We start from the raw sequence: 17,587 nt of genomic DNA on the forward strand, positions 1-17,587 counted from the left end.
CCCCCAATTTCCTTCCAGAGACACTAGCCCTAGGGTATCTCAGTCCATCGGGGGCCGCAGCCCATGACATCACTCCGCATCTGGCATTCATGTCCTTTTCCAAGTTTTGAGACGCGTTCAGGGTCCCGAGTCCCAGGTTATATCGCTACTGATAATCTCGATCGCCGCCACGCCAGTTTCGACGATGCCAGCTTCATCCTGTGTGAGTACGCTGTCTGCGTACATCGCAGGACTGCCGCCGCTGCCAAACGCACCGTCACCTGGTGAAAAAAGCCACAGCTTCGCATCGCTCGGGAATGGACCGCTTGCGTGATGCCATCCACGCCGCGTCTCGAAGGCGGGAACGTAGCGACCCAGCTGCAATAGCCACCACCGAAAATGTATCACGGCCAGTTGCCGCTGCCAGGACAGGAAGGCAACCACCGACCGAGAGACCGCCAGCGAGTCCCCCTCCGACCTTACAAGACGAGCCACATCCTGACGTGAGAGAAGCGCTCGCGGCGAGAGATGACAATTTCTACCCTCCCAGCATTCGACTTGTTCGTCACGGAACTCATGCCTCGGGGCCTGAAGCGAACATCGGCGCAGTTCACGACTACGCCGCGACCCCTACAGAAACAGACCGGGCCGATCATGGCAGACTAGGGAACGTGTGGAACAAAGCTCGTCGGTCAGTGGGGTTTGGGCGCGAGGAGAGGGATTCTTTGCCGCAGTCTGGAAGGGACTACAATACGGATATGGTCGATGCACTCGACGCTCTCGGTACGTATCCCATCACCTCCCCAGACCTTTCTTTTGTGCTCACCAGTATCGTTCAGATCCTGAAGTTCAAACTCTCGTCTCCCTGACCAACGTGCAAAACTCGCTGTTCGTCCCCAACCTTGGGAGATACGTGAACAGAAGGCCGACATTCTCCCTCACGAGCCTCTTGCAAGACGTCGAACAGAAATTAAAGCCGGGAGAGAAGGACAGGCCCACGCAGGCAAAACAACCACCAAAGGTCGCACGCCCGGCACCCGTATACCGAGCTCCTACCGGTGGTACCATCGACTCGAAGCTCAGCGACTCTCGGTATGCGGTCCTTCCCGAAGGAGCGTCGCTGTCCGGGTGGACGTATGAAGATCGATTGGAGCTCAACGATCATGTTCGACATATGCTGCACTCACGTCGGTCGAAACTCAAAAGGTCCCTGAAAGGGTTCATGCAATATGTTCGCCAACGTGAGTGAGCCCCCCCCCCCCGGGCCGGGGGACCTCGATCGCCACTCTCTGCAAACTGCTAACTTTGTTGGAATCGCAGCTCTCGGCTTCTGCATCACACTCTATGCGACGTTGATCACGCTTTTTGGCTTGGCCTGGGTTCTCTTCCTCATCGGTACGCCCTGCCACCCCTCCTTTCAAATCTATGGGCACTGATCAAATCACCGAGCACAGGCTGGATAAACGTCGGCGGGAAGCAATTGTATATCATCAACGTGATTGACAATGTCCTGGTGGCCCTCTTCGCCATCGTCGGCGATGGCCTCGCCCCTTTCCGGGCTGTGGACACCTACCACATGGTCTTCATTGCCCACTACCACCACTTGACCTGGGAGACGCGCAAGAAGCGCCACCTGCCCGACCTGCGAAACCACAACGACCTCCCCACCGAGATGCCGCCGCCCGCGGTGCCCCGGCCCCCACCCCGCCGCCGCGACCGCGTCCTGAACAAAGCGGCCGCCAAACTCCACCTACGGAGACGATTCGGCGTCCGCAACGAGCACCCCGAAGATCCGGGCGAGTACAGCGTCCTGACCCCCGCGCAGCAGCGACTCCTGGACTACCACGCCGCCAAGTTCAACAAGTCGCACACCTTCTACAAGCCGCACGAGACGGAGACGCACCACGCCTTCCCCCTGCGCCTGCTGGTCGCCATCGTGGTGCTGCTGGACTGCCACTCGCTCCTGCAGATCGCCCTGGGCACCGTCACGTGGAGCATCGACTACCACCGCCGGCCCTTTGCGCTGACCACGGTCATCCTGTGCTGTTCCATCACCTGCAACGCCACGGCGGGACTGCTGATCTGGATCGGCGACCGCCGGACGCGCAAGCACGATGTGCTGGAACGCCTGAATCGCCAGGAGTTGACGCAGGAGGCCATGGAGAAGATGGAGAAGAGGCGCGCACAGCAGGAGGAGGAGGAAGAGGGAGCCGGCCGGGCAGCGGACTAGTGCTCTTTTATACATATACATATAACGAGTTATATCTATATCCATATATCTGTCTATATTACCTACCTAAGGTGTGGTGTACGTTTGTGATGTACTATACTATACACACACTCTATCCCCGGGATAATCAATCGCCCATTCTCGCCCCTATGATACTGCCCTGGGCGATTCATAAACCCGCCGCTCCGCAATATCCCGCGAAGAACTATTTAATCAATCAAACAAGCAAGCAAACAAGCAAGAACGGGGGCACGGCGTGTCTGGGGGTGGTTGAAAGATGGGTCGCATGTTCTGATTGACATGGCATGGCATGACCTGACACGTGCGTGTGTGCCGGAAGCAAATGCCCGCTCAACTAGCTAATACTAACCCTGTAATGATGCCCCCAAGGAGGACAGTCAATGCCGTATCCCAGGGCCGCGGCTCGCTTCACCCCGTGCTCAATCCCGCGAGCATCATATCCTCAGGTCCCGTACCTATGTATGTAGCTACAGTTGTTGTTGCTTTCCCCGTCATGTGCACGCTTTGTCTGCCTGCATGACTGATTGATTGATTGGTTGGTTGACGCCTTCACTCCCCTCCCCAGATCTGTCATGGCTCAACCGGGTCAAGAATGCAATATCACCGCTGCCGTTGGCACTGCCCGCCAGTGGTCCTTCAGAACTGTGTCGGTTTGTCCTTGACGGGAAAGTCCTTGCCGGTGCTCGACTTGTCTGTGGGTGGTGGAAGTCAAGGTTCCATGTCAGCGAGCCGCACAGGCACAACAGGCATTCTCGATCGAGCCCGGATGGCAAAGAGGGTGGGTGACGAGCAAGGAAGCAAGCAAGCACTCACATTTGTCTCGAATGAAGTCGCTGATCTGCTCGTCTTTGGCCTGCTCGAGAGCGGACTCATTGTTTTGCGGACCTTGGCCGAGGAACTTCTCTTGCACGAAGTCGACCCCTGGAGTGGCGGCGAATGAGGGCCCTTGTCAGCATACGGACAGTGTCATGATGATGATAATGATGATGATGATGGCGGCGAGGAGGAGAAGGAGGATCAAATCGATTGGACCTAGGATTGTGGCAGACAGACTCACCCTTGTCGAGCATATCCTCGTTCTTCTCACTTTCCGGCCCACCACCCGCCGCGGCATTCATCTTGTCACCCAGTCCGCCAAGGAAGCTTCCGCTCCCACTGCCAGAAGCGTTCTGGCCGCCGCCCTGGTTCTGTTGTTGTTGATGCTGCGCACTGTTGCCACCACCAGTGAAGCTGTTTAAGGCACCTTTGAGCTGGTCCATGGTCGGTGAGAAGGAAGAGCGAAGTTGGGGAAGAAAAGGTCAGTGATGGATTGGCTCTGGAGATGTGTGGTGGTCCAGTTGCACAATGAATGACACAGAGATGAAGGAGAAGGAGACAATCAAAGTCAGAAATCAGAAAAAGAGCGAGAGGAGAAGGAAGATATAAATCACCGTCAATCACGAGGATGTTAACAACAGCTTCTTGGTGGTGGGTCAGAGAAGCGTCACCTGTGAGCTGAACTGAGGAGTCCGGAGTGTTTCAGGATGCAGCCAAGGCCGGCTTGATGTGCAGCTGTAAGTGATACGAAGCATCCAAGCGAGCAGGGATCTGAGAGTTCAGGGTGAGACAATTGGTGGATAGCCACAGGGAGCAGCTATACAGGGCAATCGTGAGAGTTGGAGAGGTGAGTCGAGAGAGAGAGCAAACAGAAGCCACAGGAGGGGCGCAGGGAGAAACGCAGCCGGTGACGTCGGCCAAGCCGGATCGGGTTATTCATTGATGCGGAAGCGGTGCAGTTCAGCTGAGGAGCGACCCGAGACTTGCATATCCGACAAGCGAGAACCGAGAAGTCCAACACCAGGCCATGCAACACCAGGCCATGCAACACCAGGCCATGCAACACCAGGCCATGCAACACCAGGCCATGCAACACCAGACCATCTCAATCAATCCAACTACCTCTCCACCAATCCGCCATCAATCACGCGTCAATGGCGTCAAATCGAGAGGCCAGAATCCAGCAGGCCATTCAAGACCTTGAAACACGCAAATATCCCTCGATTCGCGCGGCCGCGGCCGCGAACGACGTGAACCACGCCACCTTAAGTCGCAGATTAAGAGGCACGCAATCGGCCACGCTCGCCCACGAACGAGAGCAGTTATTGTCGAACACACAGGAGGAACTACTGAAGAGATGGATACTTGATCTGGCGGCTCAGGGTCACCCGCCTAGCTATTCTGCAGTGCGAGTTCTCGCAGGGATAGTCAACAAGTCGTCTGGCGGCCCCGGTCTCGTCGGACACAACTGGCTACCACGGTTTCTCCAGCGACATCCTGGTATCCGTTCGAAGGTAGGCCGAACGATCTCTATTAAGCGCGTCAATTGTACACCTTCCCGAGCTCCTTGAGGCGTGGGTTCGCGATCGACAATCGATTAAGGTGCGACAGATATTCGATCCTGCCTCAGACCACCTCCACTGTTTCTCGAGCGCAGATCACTGATCTAGCTAGATTCGACGATGCCAGCCTAGTAAAGAAGACTACGTTCCTACAGATACATCAGAAGGCTAGCTAGGAAGGTCTCAGTGTCGCCAATATCAAGTATGGCCGGAAGGCGAGCAGTATTTATCCATGGAATCCGTGGAATGCCATTCGATCTAGTCGGATCCTGAAGGACACCGCAATCGCTCAGACCACGCCACGAACACCGCCTTCTCGCGAGCGAAAAGCCTGCGACAGTGGCGTCTATCATACACCTGCTAATAGGCGAATTTTCCCGCGATTCAGTTTATGGAGCAAGTTGTCAGGAATTGCTCTTAAGGACCTTCTCGAACGTTCGTGGGAAAGTCTGCTAAACAACTTGATCGTTTACAGTGGGATAATCACACAAGGATAGGCAATTCGCTAGCCTGAAGGCTCAACTGGATCGAACGAAGGCCCAGAGGCAAAAGGGAAAGGCTAACGGTGCCAACGAGACCTTTGCTAGCATTTAGACGATGCAAACAGCCAAAGAGGCATTCATGTGCGGCGACGGCGTCTACAACCAACAGGAATGCTATCTCCAACGACCCAATTAAAGCGTGAATAGACGTGTCCCATGTAGACGAGAGTGCTAGCTGAGTAATTGAGACTTGTTCAGGTGCAACGGTGGTTGAGTTGCGTGTTGCAACATTGGCGTGTTGCATTGCCTAGGTGGTGGACTTACTTTGCACAGCCATGTCCATCATCACCCTACGTTCTATTTAGTGCCGGACATAGCAAGCTGAAACGCTGCAAGCCACATCTGTATGGGGCAGCCATATCATGCGGCAACCCCGTTGGTGGGCTCGACACCATCCTCACTCGTCCTTCTTGCGGCCTCCTCATTTTCTTCTTGATCCATCTCCTTTTCCCAATCCTCCACCACTTCTTGCCGTTGGGCTTTCTTCCGCAGCTTAGCCTCGTTCTCCTGTTTCTTCTTTTTGGCCTCCGCCAGCCGACTCCCCAGTACAGTGTATACTGGGCGTTGACCGACCGGCTTGACCTGAGGGGCTACAGCCGGTGCTGCTCTTTTGGCCGCGATTTGAGACCATCCATCTGTGAGTGATGGAATCGGTCTCCCTTGTTGCTGAAGGATTCTCGGCTCAAGGTCTGAAGTGTCGAACTGACAGAGGACGACCGATCCGCCGAGACCATGTTTGCTCACCTCCCCGGCAATGGTAGGCTGGAGACCGGCAAGCAGAGTCACCAACTGCTCAGGAGTGTCTGAGGACTGGGTAGGTAAAAGCGCCACACCCTCGTCGTGGGATAAAAAGATGATGTCGAACTCTGTGGCTGGGGCGGACTTCTTGATCAGGGGCCTCAACTCGTCTTCGGTCAGTGCAAATCTAGGCTTGGTCAACAACAGCCCGTTGTAGTCGTGTTTGACCTCATCTGCTTTGCGGTCCGATGTAGACGAGACTGGGGCAGACACATTCAGCTGAGCTCGCTTGATTCGTGCAGTTTGAGCCAGGGTCTTCATGGGTGCCGCGACGAATTTAGGTGTTTTGAACAATAAAATATGTCGATGTGGCTCAGGGTCCAGACTTTCGCCATCAAAACCAAAGTCTTCGGCCAGGCTGTGGATAAATGCCCGCTGTCGTTGTCTCATTGGTGGAAAGCGGTATCTCTTCTCGTTTTCGTCGGCCGCAAAGAGCCGCAAGATTTCCTCCTGCTTGTGAGCCCATGCCACATCTTCCAGATACATGTTGAGGGTGTTGGTCGAATAAGGGACATGCTCATCTGTGTGATCGTCTGGAATGTGAAGGGCCAGTGCCAGCTTGCGATTCCTCTCCAGCCTTGCGCATTCATCGTCACACTTGAGCGAAGTTTGGCGACCCGGAGGCTCGGGCACATGCGCCCGCGCATTGCACCTGACCTCTTCCTTCTTGCGTTGACAGTCGCATGTAATCATCACCTTGAACGGACATGGCTTGTCTTCCTTGCACGTCGAAGGAGCGTGGCACGGCTGCTCGCAAGGATGCCCGCAGGTTCTCTTCGTTTTACCACATTCTTGCTGGCATTGCTGTTGAGCGTCTTCACATTCACCCGGTTTATGACACGTCCTCCGGCAGGTGTGGGAGCCACACTTGAGCGTTTTGCCACAGACCAACCCGCACAAGACATCAACCCTCCAGCACGGCTGGTTTTTTAGAGTCTTCTTGCCGCAAAGACATTGCCTCTCGGTGAGAAATGGACACTTCGGGCATTCCTCCTCGTCCGAATGGCAGTTGTGTGCAACGGGAGGGTGGCCACAATCCTTCACCCTATTACACGGGAAAATGCACGGCGGCGGACCGGTGCCGCATGGTAACGGCGCCAGGAGGACGGTCCTCCCACAGCTGCACGGGATATCGTCAAAGATGGCTTCCCTGCAGCTGCCGCATGGTCCACGATGGCAAAGATCTTGACAAACATGATTTCCACACTTCAGGTTGCGGCCACATGCGCGAGTGCAAATATGCTCTGCCTCAATATGCTCGTCGAATGCCCGTGTGAGACCCCCCAGCGGCTTGAGTTTTCGTTTAGCTGCCTGACGCTCAGATGCTTTGCGCTCCCCCGTGCAACATCGTTCACCACACTCGTGCCGGCCACAATTCAAGGTAGCCTTGCACAAACGTGTGCACTGAAGTGGTTTTTCCGTCGCTTCGTGGCAGATGACGTCAAATGAATTGCGACCACAACGACATGGTTTGGCGACTTTGAGGGTGCAAGGGCCGCATCCTCCAGTATGACAAATCTGTGTGCATTTGTGACCGCATGGTAATGTTCGTCCACATTCCTTTTCGCAGCTCGGAATCGGATCGGTACAGAGTCTCCGAAGGCCATTGTCAAGTTGAGACAGAGCCGTTTTCCCACAGGGGCAGTGTGTAACCATGTCGACTGACCTGGGGCAATGTGGTATCGTCGCATCTTGGGGATGACATGACTTTTCGCAGTGATGAATTCCACAGTCCATGAGTCTGTCACACTGTTGACCGCAATCGAAGCGTCCAATCCAGTCACCGCTTGGCTTCTCCTCACCCTGTTCTTTGCATAATATCTTTCGGTCCACCTTTCCACAGTAGCATCGTGCATCGACTTCGGTGGTACAGGCGCCGCAGAGCCCTTCGTGACAGGGATTCTGACACGTGTGCTCGCCGCATGGCATGACATCGCCGCACACGGCACCACAGCTCCATCCCGTCTCATAGTCTGTATCGACACACCGCCTCGTTGTTTCCTTTTTTCCACAGTAGCAACTCTGCTTGGGTGCCATGGCTGAGCACGGTGGACACGGTCCGGCATGACACAGGAGATCGCAAGGGTGTGGACAGGCTTTGGGGAATGTCCTCGCCCGGCCACAAGTCTGGCCGCAGGAATGAGGAGGCAGACCAGGGATATTCTTCGGGTCGACTTCCTTTTCACACCAGCAAGTGTATACCGATGGGAAGGTTTCCTTTGGTAGATTGCAGCCAGGACATCTCCACTGCTTTCCGGGCTGCGTCTCTTCATCACTCTGGCCTGCGGAACGAGGCACGGCCGAACCCTCGTTTTTTGACCACCTCTTGATGCAGCCAATGTGGAACACCGTCCAACATGTCCGACATGACCAGACCTTTGAAGATCGACCAATCTCGTTTGTGCAGATCGGGCACTCGTACAGGTTGTGCGAGATGTCCTCGTGAGTTCTGGTGGCGATGTCCGGGGCTGTCGATCGGCCGACCGAGCCTCTCCGCCCTTGTGGCCGCTGCGACGTCCGGGGAGAAGTGTTCTTGTTACCCGGGCGAGGGGGGCGAGCGTTTGAGTCTCTAGACTGCGTGTTCGACTGAGGAGGCGGTGGTAGAGAGGACGGGACGAAAGGTGGTGCTTCGGCGTGTAGTCGCGTGAGGCGTCCCTCGAAGGGTCTACCAGCCGTCATTCTGATGGGAGCTGTGGTTTCTGGTCGAGAGTGTGACGGTCTGTTGGATCCGCCTCCACCTCTCCGTCTATGTCTTTGCCCTCTGTGAGCATTGCTGTTGTTGTGCGGCGTAGGGTCCTGCTGTACGGCTGAGCCTTCCATGGTGGTGGCACTGAGTTGAGGGCGCTAGAGAGTGTACAGGGTCGACTCCAGGTAGGAGATTAAAACGATAGGGGAACCACACTGGGGCTTCTGGGGCTACCAACCACGGGAATTATTAGGAAGAGGAAAAGTCCAGTGCAAGGAGAGACACCAGGTGTGGAAAATAAGTAGTTAGTTATGTGTGTTTGCTGCGGGCAACACAGCAGCAGCACAGGGACTTTTCTGGCACCAGTTCGCCTTCTCCAAATTTCTGGCGCAGGCACGTCAGCGGCACCGAAACTCCGCCTTTGACTCACCGGTGCCAAGCAACCACACGTGTGGCCAATCATCCTCAAGCTCTCGAATGGTCCAGGCTTCGTCCTTGCCTCCCCTGGTGGCTTCTATCAGGCGACTATGACACTTAGGGAACTCAAGAGTTAACATGATTATGACTCTCACGTCTTGTGTTTAGAAGAGGATTCTTTATTTCTGTGGAATCCCCAAGGCCCGCCGTTGGTAACCGCCCTGCATTTCAGGTGCCCTCCGTCCCAAACTGAACGCCGTGCACCGGTCATGCTCGATTGCATAGCCCCCCTAATTGACTTGCGTCCCGTACCCCCGGATCTGATCAGCGAATGCCCAACTTTGATCCTCCAGCTTTTCGTCTTCCTTGAGCTCGACACCCTCTTTGGTCACTACTGCAATGCTGTACTTGTCCAAGCTCCTGGCGTCGCGGTAGAACAGGACTTTCATGCACTGCTTGACGGCGTCGATGGCCATTTCCTTCGTGACGTCCTTGACACTCTCTTCGTCATGAGGCATCAGTTTCCGCAGTAAAGGTAGGGCCAGATGTGCACCAAACCCCGTCGCCAGGGTGGGGGCGGAGAAGGTGGTCCCCAGCAAATCGGCACTGGCCAGGAAGGGCTTTTCGTCTTCGTCCAGGCCCGCAACCAGCATCATGTTCCACAACGGGTTGAACTCGCTCCTCCTCTTGTACATGACCTTGGAGAGATAGATGTGAAGATTTCGTGCGTTCAGCGTGTGCCCCGTGGCCGAGAGATAGTTTTCTCGAATGTCCAGGGACTGCAAGAGCCGGTCGAGATATTGCATGTCTGAGACGTCGCCACCAAAGCCAACCACGGTGTTGGGAGGAAACGTCCGCAGACGTTTGACGTCTGTGAACCGCGCCAGGGAGCCATAGGACGCTGGAGAGAATGTGTTAGCCCAATCCGAGGAAGCGTTGCACCTGTGGGAAACCTACCAAGATTGTCTGCGGCCACTACAACGCCGTCTTTGAATTTAACCCCGAGCACCGACGTTCCTGTCACGGCGGGTGATTGCGTGTGCGTCTGAGGCATCGAAGTCTGGAGGTGTGAAGGATCGTATGGCCCGTACACATCATCTCGGGGCTTGTCAAGGGTTAGCTGCGTCGCGTTTTGAGGCAAAGGTGCAGGACTTACTCGTCCCCAGGCCTGAGGATAATGATTCATCACGGCGAAAGACTGGTAGGGAGTTTTGAGAGAATTGAGGGAAGGATGTAAGGACAGGATCAGGATGGAGTAATAAGAGCTTCAACTATGGTCATTGATGGAGCCGCGTCAAGAGATGCAGCCTTGCAGAGGTAACGGTCGGCATAGCTGCCTAAAGCGGCACATATGGCATTGGCTACAATCATTGCTACCAGTGCTACCTTAATACATACCAGCAGCGCTCTTCGTGATCATTGTACAAAGAGTCAAGATTTCGATATCAGACTTGATGAGCTTGAGATAAATAAAATGCCTCGGAGGACGAACCAAGAGCACTGCTCGTCAGTTGGGATCATATTGTGTGCCCGAAAGAATAATACTGCACTTCAATTATATCTAGATGGCCGTTTCGCTGGGCCAATCCCCCCTTTATGTATACATGCCCATCTCTTGCCTATGCATCTCATTCTCATCCTGCGGAAGATGTTCGGGAGTTGCACTGCCACGGGAAGGTAACGGGGGGCGTATCCGCCCCTGCACTACTTCTGGTGCCTCGCTGTCACTCCCTGGATCTGATGACTCCGGATTGAGATGCTCCTTGATTGCCGCTGCCACCGGCTCGTCACCCTCGCTACCGTTACTCGGGAGTGGTGAGGGGTCCACTTGCTCCTTTGTCGTCACGGTGGGCTCGCCATGACCAAAAAAGCCGTCATGGTGTTCATCGTTAACTGGACTCGTTGGAGCCGATTCCGTTGGGGCTTCAACCACAAATACTTCGTCCTCGGCACCATCTTCAGGCTGCGCAGAGCTTGTTCTCTTGCGTCTTTCTGGAAGCGGTGGCTTCGGTGATGATTTGGCAGATATAGACTCGTGGGATCCACCCGTCTCGGGGCGCTTTGGTAGCATTGGAGGTGGCACCGCTTTACGCTTTGGTGCCAGGAATGAATTCGGTCGAAGTCTCTCGGGGGGAGGCAGTGGAATGCCAGGAGGCGGTAGTGGTCTTCCACGCCCCATCGGCTCTCGAGGGGTAGGAGGGCTCCCTGATGGTTCACCCACATCTCCCTTTGTTGCCGCCGCTTGAGCTTCCCGCTGTCGATTCCTTGCGAGCACGCCCCAGCCCCATTTCTGCGCAGCTGCAGCTGCGGCATTGACTGATGCTAATGCTTGTTTCCTGTCCGCAGCGGTCAACGACCTGGCACCGAGCGAGAAGCCTTTTGAAGGCTTGTTTCCCTCCTGTGCCGAGGCTGGCGTACTATCCTTTTGATCCGTCGAGTCGATAGTCTGCGTTGAAGCACGGCTTGTACTTGTCAGGGTCCGTGGCAACGAAAAAGAGCTCAGACCGTCTTGGTCGTCTTCCTCCGATACGGCGCCCGAGGCGTTGCTTGATGACCGGCCCTTCAAAGCTGCAGCCATGGCCGACTCTACAGAAGGAGATGGTGCCGGTGAGCCCATTTCTGACCCATTTCCGGAGACTGACCGGGCGGACAAGTCTTTGAGTATCGTGGCAACGCTCTCTCTATTTGTGTTTGGATCTCCTCCTCGAGTCGGCGTGTTGGCGTCGGCATGGTTTGTAGTGATGGTGGGGTCTGCGGCGCTCGCAAATGAGGTTGACCGCATTAATCTGGGTGTCGACGAGTCAGGCTTGTCCACCGTTTCCGATTTCTTCTTCCCGAAAAGGTCGTTCAAGGATGCCATGGATTTCTTCGCCGAATTAATCTTGCCCACGCCATTAGTCTCGGTCAGGACTGGCATACTCATGACTCTCTCATCCTTCTTGAGCTCCACCGGGGTGTCTGTTCCGGAACTAGGTGCCTCAATGACATCCTCAGGTTCCTCATTGGGGATCTCCGTGGTCGTCGTCGATGCGGCCTCCGTCTTCCAGATGCCACCGCGGTATTTCTGATGCCTCGTGTCGAAGAAGGGTACGTCGTCCCAGAAGGGATAGACAATACTCTCCGCCACCACCTCGCGGATTCTGCTTTCAATCGCCCTGAGAATGAAGGTGTAGGTGATTTGTCGAGTGCTGACAATGGGCTCGATGTCCAGTTCTAGCTGGGGCAGCTTCTCGAAAGTGAACCAGAATCTATTGCTGGGAGGCGGTTTGCATCTCACCAAGAGATGGCCTTGAAGGGCTTTACACGTGACTGCCAATACCATATCGACTTCTCGGGCCTTGAAGCGCGTACCCAGATCGATGCGTGCGGTGGCTGCGATTTCAATCCTGAGCCCTCCGGAATAATCGACATCGGCTTCGACTGTACAATCCCCATTCACAGTCAAGTCCTTCAACCTCGGGTTGGTGAAGAAGGGCGCACCCGTGCCCAAGTCAATCTTCCGCAAGCCCAGCTTAGTGATAAACGTGGGCTTTCTCACCCTCGAAATCTTCTTGGTCAGCTTTTCTCGGATAAAGCCTTCCAGCTCAGGGGTCTTGTACATGGCGAGAAACACGCGGCCGATCATGGCATTGAGCCATCTTGTCTGCAGGTGCTCTTCGGACGAGTGCAGTTTCTGCACCAGCAACACAATATGCTCGACATCAAACAGTTGTGGCGGGGGTGGTTCTTCGGAGCTGCTTTTCTCTTGGTTCTTCAGGATAGCATCGTAGAAGTCCTCCTTATCCGACTGACTCTGCCCGAAGAGAAAGAAGGGCAACGAAGTGGCTTTGTCGCCTATTTGGCTCTTTTTCCGCCTTAATCGGATGGCATTTCGCTTGATCCAGAGTTCTCCTTCTGGTATTTCTTCTCCGCCCGCGTACACATCGACATCATGGTAGTCGAGGGAGATGACATAACGGACTTCCAATTGCTGTATATCGTCGTAAAGCATGAGATGTCCGTGTCTAGCTCCATCAGTCAGACTGCGTCCTCCAAACTGGTGCCACCTATGTCGCAACCCACCTCAAGACCACATAAAAGACATTGTTTGTTTTCCTCACATTCTTCCCCGCCCCATCTTTAGTAGGTTCTATTGTTGGTTTCTGTGACCGATCGAAGATGCTGCGGTACATGCTCTGGTAGACGCTCGGAGACTCCTGGGCTGCGACCTCACCAGCCGGTGTCAGCTTGTCCGGCGGTTTGCCAGGAACACCGCCCGGCACATATTCTCTGCACACGGCAAAGTAGCCAGCCGCGACATCAGAGTCGTGTTTGCGATGGAACTTCTCGGCCAGGTCATCGGTGCCAGTCTTGAACGCAATCTTGTCATCTTCGGGACGGAGCAGCTGCGCTGGGTCGTCGGGGGACTTCGGCTTCTCCGCCTTCACTTCCGGCGGAGGGAGCGTGTAGTAGGCATAGAGGAGGGCGAGGACGGCTAGGAGCGGTACGAAGGTGAGACCACCGAGGACGTAGACGAAGAGGAACCATTTGAATGGACCCATTTGGCAGCCGGTGCATCGAAGACACGCAGCGTGGGGGCGCACAATCAGGAGGGAGCCATGAGGGGAGCAGAAGCAGCAACAAGATGCAAGCTGCTGCGTGACCAAGCTATTGCACTGAGTTGGAACGAATGTAGTCGCAGTGCAGGGAGTGTAGCATGTTTAGACGCCACCATGCGCAGTTTGCGAGTTTTGGGAGCCCGGTGAGTGACAACGTGACGCCCCAGCGAATCGAGTGACGTATTCGCACCATGCAGTTTGAGCCGCGGTCGTGGCCACCCAATCAGGGTCTCGGACAGCCACATCGTTCACCTGGTCGTCTATCTCATTGTGATGGGAATTCTGCTACCTCGTCTACATCGATTTGTCTCTTTCCCTAGGCCGATGCCCCAATCAACGAAGAAAACCAGAAATTGAAGAAAAAACACAGGAAGGGAAAAGGAGGCAATAACAATGATTTCTCCTGCCCTCCAACAGACCACTCAGCAATTTGGTCTAGAACATGAAAGCTAATGTTGGCGGCCAACACCACTCCGTCCTGTTTGTCTCTAGGAAGACCTTTGACAGGCGAAGTTTTGGAGATTTTATTGCATACGATTGGGATGTTACTTGGTCCCTTGATCGTAGTGAAAGGCGGCACCGGCGGACCGCCCGTGGGGAACTTGCTGGCGGTATCGACAGCCACTCATGGCCGCCGCTAACACGAAGACGGAAATACGCATATCATTAACTCATTAACAAGAAGGCTGGCTGCTCACCTGTGGATACCATTTGCCAGACGCAATTCGCCTTCGAGACCTCTACTGAGAAAACGGGTTGGTGTCTGATGAAGCGAGGCATTTCGCCTATCGTAAGTGTGACACTAACGAATGAATGACCTTTCCAATACGTGTTCTTGCTCCTCAGTGCTCAGGTCCTCGGATATGGCCAAGTCTCACGCAACCCCAGCGGTTCTAGTTCTACCCCGTGGGGTCTGCGCTATACTTCGAATAGAATCACTGGGTTGGGTTTGGAAGAAGACGTGCTTGGTGTCATAAATATAAATGCACACCTGGTTCTCTCCAAGGCTCACGACTACGTTTCCTTCGAACCATCTTCCCATCATCTTCTCCAGATCTCAACCCGCTGATCGAAGTCTTCGTCGTTTTGTTACCTGTCCTTGAGCATGGCTGAGAAGCTTCCGTCCGAGAAGGTTGGATATGCCTCTCACGATGAGGCAGAGCGTATTCCCTCCGCGTCGCCAATTGCCGTCGAGGCTTTAAAGGAGAATAGCACAGCGAGGTACGTCGATTGCATAACATCACCATGTCTAGGGACAGCAAGCTGACTCATACGTATACCTACAGACTGGTCAACCCTCTGGCCGGAATCGTGAAAGCTGATCTGATGCTGCAAGTGGAACGCTTTGCCGCGGAAAAGGACCTCCTCGACATCCTGCCTCTCCTAAAGAAAGGGGCGTACGTGGCCCAGGCCGCTGTACCGCTGGCCGAGATTGAAGAGCTCGATCCCGATGAGCATGAGGCACTCCAGCATGAACTGAAGCACAAGTGGACCCATCCATTCGCCCTCTACGCCACCGTGTTTGTCTGCTCGATTGGAGCGGCAGTGCAGTAGGTTCAGCATAAAACCTCAGTTGGACGAACACAAGGCTAACATATACACACACAAGGGGTTGGGACCAGACGGGATCAAACGGCGCCAACTTGACTTTCCCTGTCGAGTTTGGCATTGCATCTGGCTCCAGCAGGGATAACTGGCTAATCGGTCTGGTCAACGCTGCTCCCTATATCTCTTCTGCCTTCCTGTAAGCTCACGCACTTCCTTGTCCGGAGGAGCATACTGACGACATGAAGCGGATGCTGGTTTTCTGATCCATTCAATTCTCTCCTTGGCCGTCGTGGGGCGAGTTTCATGGCCGCAATCTTTTGCATCTTGACGCCCATTGGTGGTGCACTGTCTCAAAACTGGCACCAGCTGCTAGTGACAAGGCTCCTTATGGGTTTCGGTATGGGCCTTAAAGGTAAATTTCCAGGTGACTCTGCATGTTTATGGCCAGGCCATACTGACTTCTTTTGTTTCGTGCAGCCGCGACAATCCCCATGTATGCTGCAGAGAATTCTCCCGCCGTTATTCGAGGTGCCCTGGTTATGGGCTGGCAGATGTGGACGGCGTTTGGTATATTTCTCGGGTTTGCCGCCAACCTCATTGTCTACCGAGTAGGAAAAATCGCGTGGAGACTGCAGATTGGGTCTGCTTTCATTCCCGCTGTCCCGCTCGCCCTCCTCATCTACTTTTGTCCAGGTAAAAACAAACTATTTCTAATCGTGTTTCTGACTGGCTGCTAATGGATTCTCAGAGTCTCCGCGCTGGTTGATGAAAAAGAATCGCTACCGAAAAGCTTTCGAGTCGCTCTGCCGCCTACGGAAACACAGAATACAAGCCGCACGCGATCTCTATTATGTTCATGCTCAGCTGGTCGTCGAATATGAGATGGCGGCGGCATCGACCTATATGGTCAGACTCCGGGAACTCGTCACGGTTCCTCGTATCCGAAGAAGCACGATAGCAGCCTTAGTCGTCTTCATGGGCCAGCAATTCTGCGGTAAGCTACATATTTCCCGTCCGTTAATGGAGTCCATCAAGAGGCTGTGAATGTTTTCACTGTTCAGCACGGCCATCGAGTCCATAACGTCCTCTCGTACCGATGGCCCCAGTGTCTGAAGCTAATCTCTCCTCTCCACAGGGATGAATATCATTGCCTTTTACTCGTCGACTGTCTTTGTCCAAGCTGGCGCCTCTGAGCATACAGCGTTACTGACCTCGCTGGGCTATGGCATCGTCAACTTCGCCTTTGCCATACCAGCAATCTTTCTTATTGATAGGTTTGGTCGAAGGTAAAAGTCACCGAGGTTGTGCAGAGGTGGAACCTCACTGACCCTGGGAATTAGATCTCTACTGCTGTCGACCTTCCCACACATGGCTTGGACGCTCCTTGCCGCGGGCTTCTGCTTTTACATCCCCGAGTCCAGCAAGGCGCACGTTGGCATGATTGCCTTCTTCGTTTACGTATTTACGGCACTCTACTCGGTCGGCCAGGGTATGTCTCAGCCGCGTGCTTGAATTCCAGCTCGTCCGGCAGCGGAACTAACCTAACCTGTGATTACGTTAGGCCCGGTCGCTTTTGTGTATTCCGCCGAGGCCTTTCCACTGTCACACAGAGAGATCGGTAACAGCTGGGCGGTGTCGGCGACGTTTGCTCTGTCCTCGGCTCTCTCCTTAACGTTTCCTCTGATGTTGAGCAAATTTACAGCCACGGGGGCATTTGGATTTTACGCGTATGGTTTTCAATCCCCACCCTCCCGGTCGTAATCCGCAGACCTGGCTGGTACTGACGACGATATCTCTCCCCAGTGGCATGAACTTGTTCGTCTTCATCTTGATGTTCCTCTTCGTCCCGGACACAAGCGGTTACACACTGGAAGAGCTCGACTACGTCTTTGCGGTCCCGACGAGACGATTCATCAGCTATCAAATCAGGACGGTAGGTCATACGCCATCTGTACATATTGTATGCGGCCTCTCTTTCTAATCCAGACCCAGGTTTTGCCGTGGACATTGAGGCGCTACTTCCTCTTCAGGCGCGGAGAGCCCTTGGAGCCGTTGTATCACTTTGAGCGCAGCGGTCAACAAGCCCCGGAATCTCACGTCGAAGAGGGATCACATCAAAGTCAGAAGTAGGGAGGCCAGCCACAGCACAGTCTAGCGCGTGTCATGCCACGAGAAGACATCATTCGACGGCTTGGGGGCACCCCAGAGACGGCAGGGTCGGGCCACATGGCAAGGACAGTGTTCTCACTGGACTGGGTGGACTGGGCGCAGAGGAACACCATCACGAGAGGCAGAGAAGGCCTCTGTGTGACTCCCGTATGCGAATTCTCTGGCTGTACAGACCCGGTCTTACATCTCATTGACGATACGCGGGATCCAATTGTTATATT

General features: G+C 54.6%; 7 protein-coding genes across 7 annotated transcripts; 3 read left to right on the forward strand and 4 right to left on the reverse strand.

The window, feature by feature from the left end:
* Nucleotides 1-296: 296 nt before the first annotated feature.
* On the forward strand, nucleotides 297-2,209 carry AYL99_09915 (hypothetical protein; the record flags this gene model as incomplete). The annotated part of the gene is made up of 4 exons (XM_018841421.1): nucleotides 297-762; nucleotides 819-1,220; nucleotides 1,300-1,374; nucleotides 1,434-2,209. 4 exons carry the CDS (start codon nucleotides 297-299, stop codon nucleotides 2,207-2,209), a joined length of 1,719 nt encoding a protein of 572 aa, XP_018689130.1.
* Nucleotides 2,210-2,866: 657 nt separating this feature from the next.
* On the reverse strand, nucleotides 2,867-3,489 carry AYL99_09916 (hypothetical protein; the record flags this gene model as incomplete). Its single annotated transcript, XM_018841422.1, has 3 exons — nucleotides 2,867-2,922; nucleotides 3,044-3,151; nucleotides 3,288-3,489. The coding sequence occupies 3 exons, from the start codon at nucleotides 3,487-3,489 to the stop codon at nucleotides 2,867-2,869; spliced, it is 366 nt and encodes a 121-aa protein (XP_018689131.1).
* A 711-nt stretch (nucleotides 3,490-4,200) lies between these two features.
* Nucleotides 4,201-5,286, forward strand: AYL99_09917 (hypothetical protein; the record flags this gene model as incomplete). The annotated part of the gene is made up of 2 exons (XM_018841423.1): nucleotides 4,201-4,560; nucleotides 5,203-5,286. The coding sequence occupies 2 exons, from the start codon at nucleotides 4,201-4,203 to the stop codon at nucleotides 5,284-5,286; spliced, it is 444 nt and encodes a 147-aa protein (XP_018689132.1).
* A 224-nt stretch (nucleotides 5,287-5,510) lies between these two features.
* On the reverse strand, nucleotides 5,511-6,641 carry AYL99_09918 (hypothetical protein; the record flags this gene model as incomplete). The annotated part of the gene is made up of 1 exon (XM_018841424.1): nucleotides 5,511-6,641. One exon carries the CDS (start codon nucleotides 6,639-6,641, stop codon nucleotides 5,511-5,513), a length of 1,131 nt encoding a protein of 376 aa, XP_018689133.1.
* Nucleotides 6,642-9,341: 2,700 nt separating this feature from the next.
* On the reverse strand, nucleotides 9,342-10,237 carry AYL99_09919 (hypothetical protein; the record flags this gene model as incomplete). The annotated part of the gene is made up of 3 exons (XM_018841425.1): nucleotides 9,342-9,952; nucleotides 10,009-10,156; nucleotides 10,208-10,237. 3 exons carry the CDS (start codon nucleotides 10,235-10,237, stop codon nucleotides 9,342-9,344), a joined length of 789 nt encoding a protein of 262 aa, XP_018689134.1.
* A 408-nt stretch (nucleotides 10,238-10,645) lies between these two features.
* Nucleotides 10,646-13,592, reverse strand: AYL99_09920 (hypothetical protein; the record flags this gene model as incomplete). Its single annotated transcript, XM_018841426.1, has 2 exons — nucleotides 10,646-13,055; nucleotides 13,114-13,592. The coding sequence occupies 2 exons, from the start codon at nucleotides 13,590-13,592 to the stop codon at nucleotides 10,646-10,648; spliced, it is 2,889 nt and encodes a 962-aa protein (XP_018689135.1).
* A 1,162-nt stretch (nucleotides 13,593-14,754) lies between these two features.
* On the forward strand, nucleotides 14,755-17,327 carry AYL99_09921 (hypothetical protein; the record flags this gene model as incomplete). Its single annotated transcript, XM_018841427.1, has 11 exons — nucleotides 14,755-14,870; nucleotides 14,936-15,199; nucleotides 15,259-15,393; nucleotides 15,443-15,609; nucleotides 15,675-15,890; nucleotides 15,946-16,191; nucleotides 16,333-16,483; nucleotides 16,538-16,686; nucleotides 16,759-16,924; nucleotides 17,001-17,130; nucleotides 17,190-17,327. The coding sequence occupies 11 exons, from the start codon at nucleotides 14,755-14,757 to the stop codon at nucleotides 17,325-17,327; spliced, it is 1,878 nt and encodes a 625-aa protein (XP_018689136.1).
* Between the last annotated feature and the right edge of the window lie 260 nt (nucleotides 17,328-17,587).

Source organism: Fonsecaea erecta, assembly GCF_001651985.1.
Source record: "Fonsecaea erecta strain CBS 125763 chromosome Unknown Scaff10, whole genome shotgun sequence".
NCBI lineage: Eukaryota > Fungi > Ascomycota > Eurotiomycetes > Chaetothyriales > Herpotrichiellaceae > Fonsecaea > Fonsecaea erecta.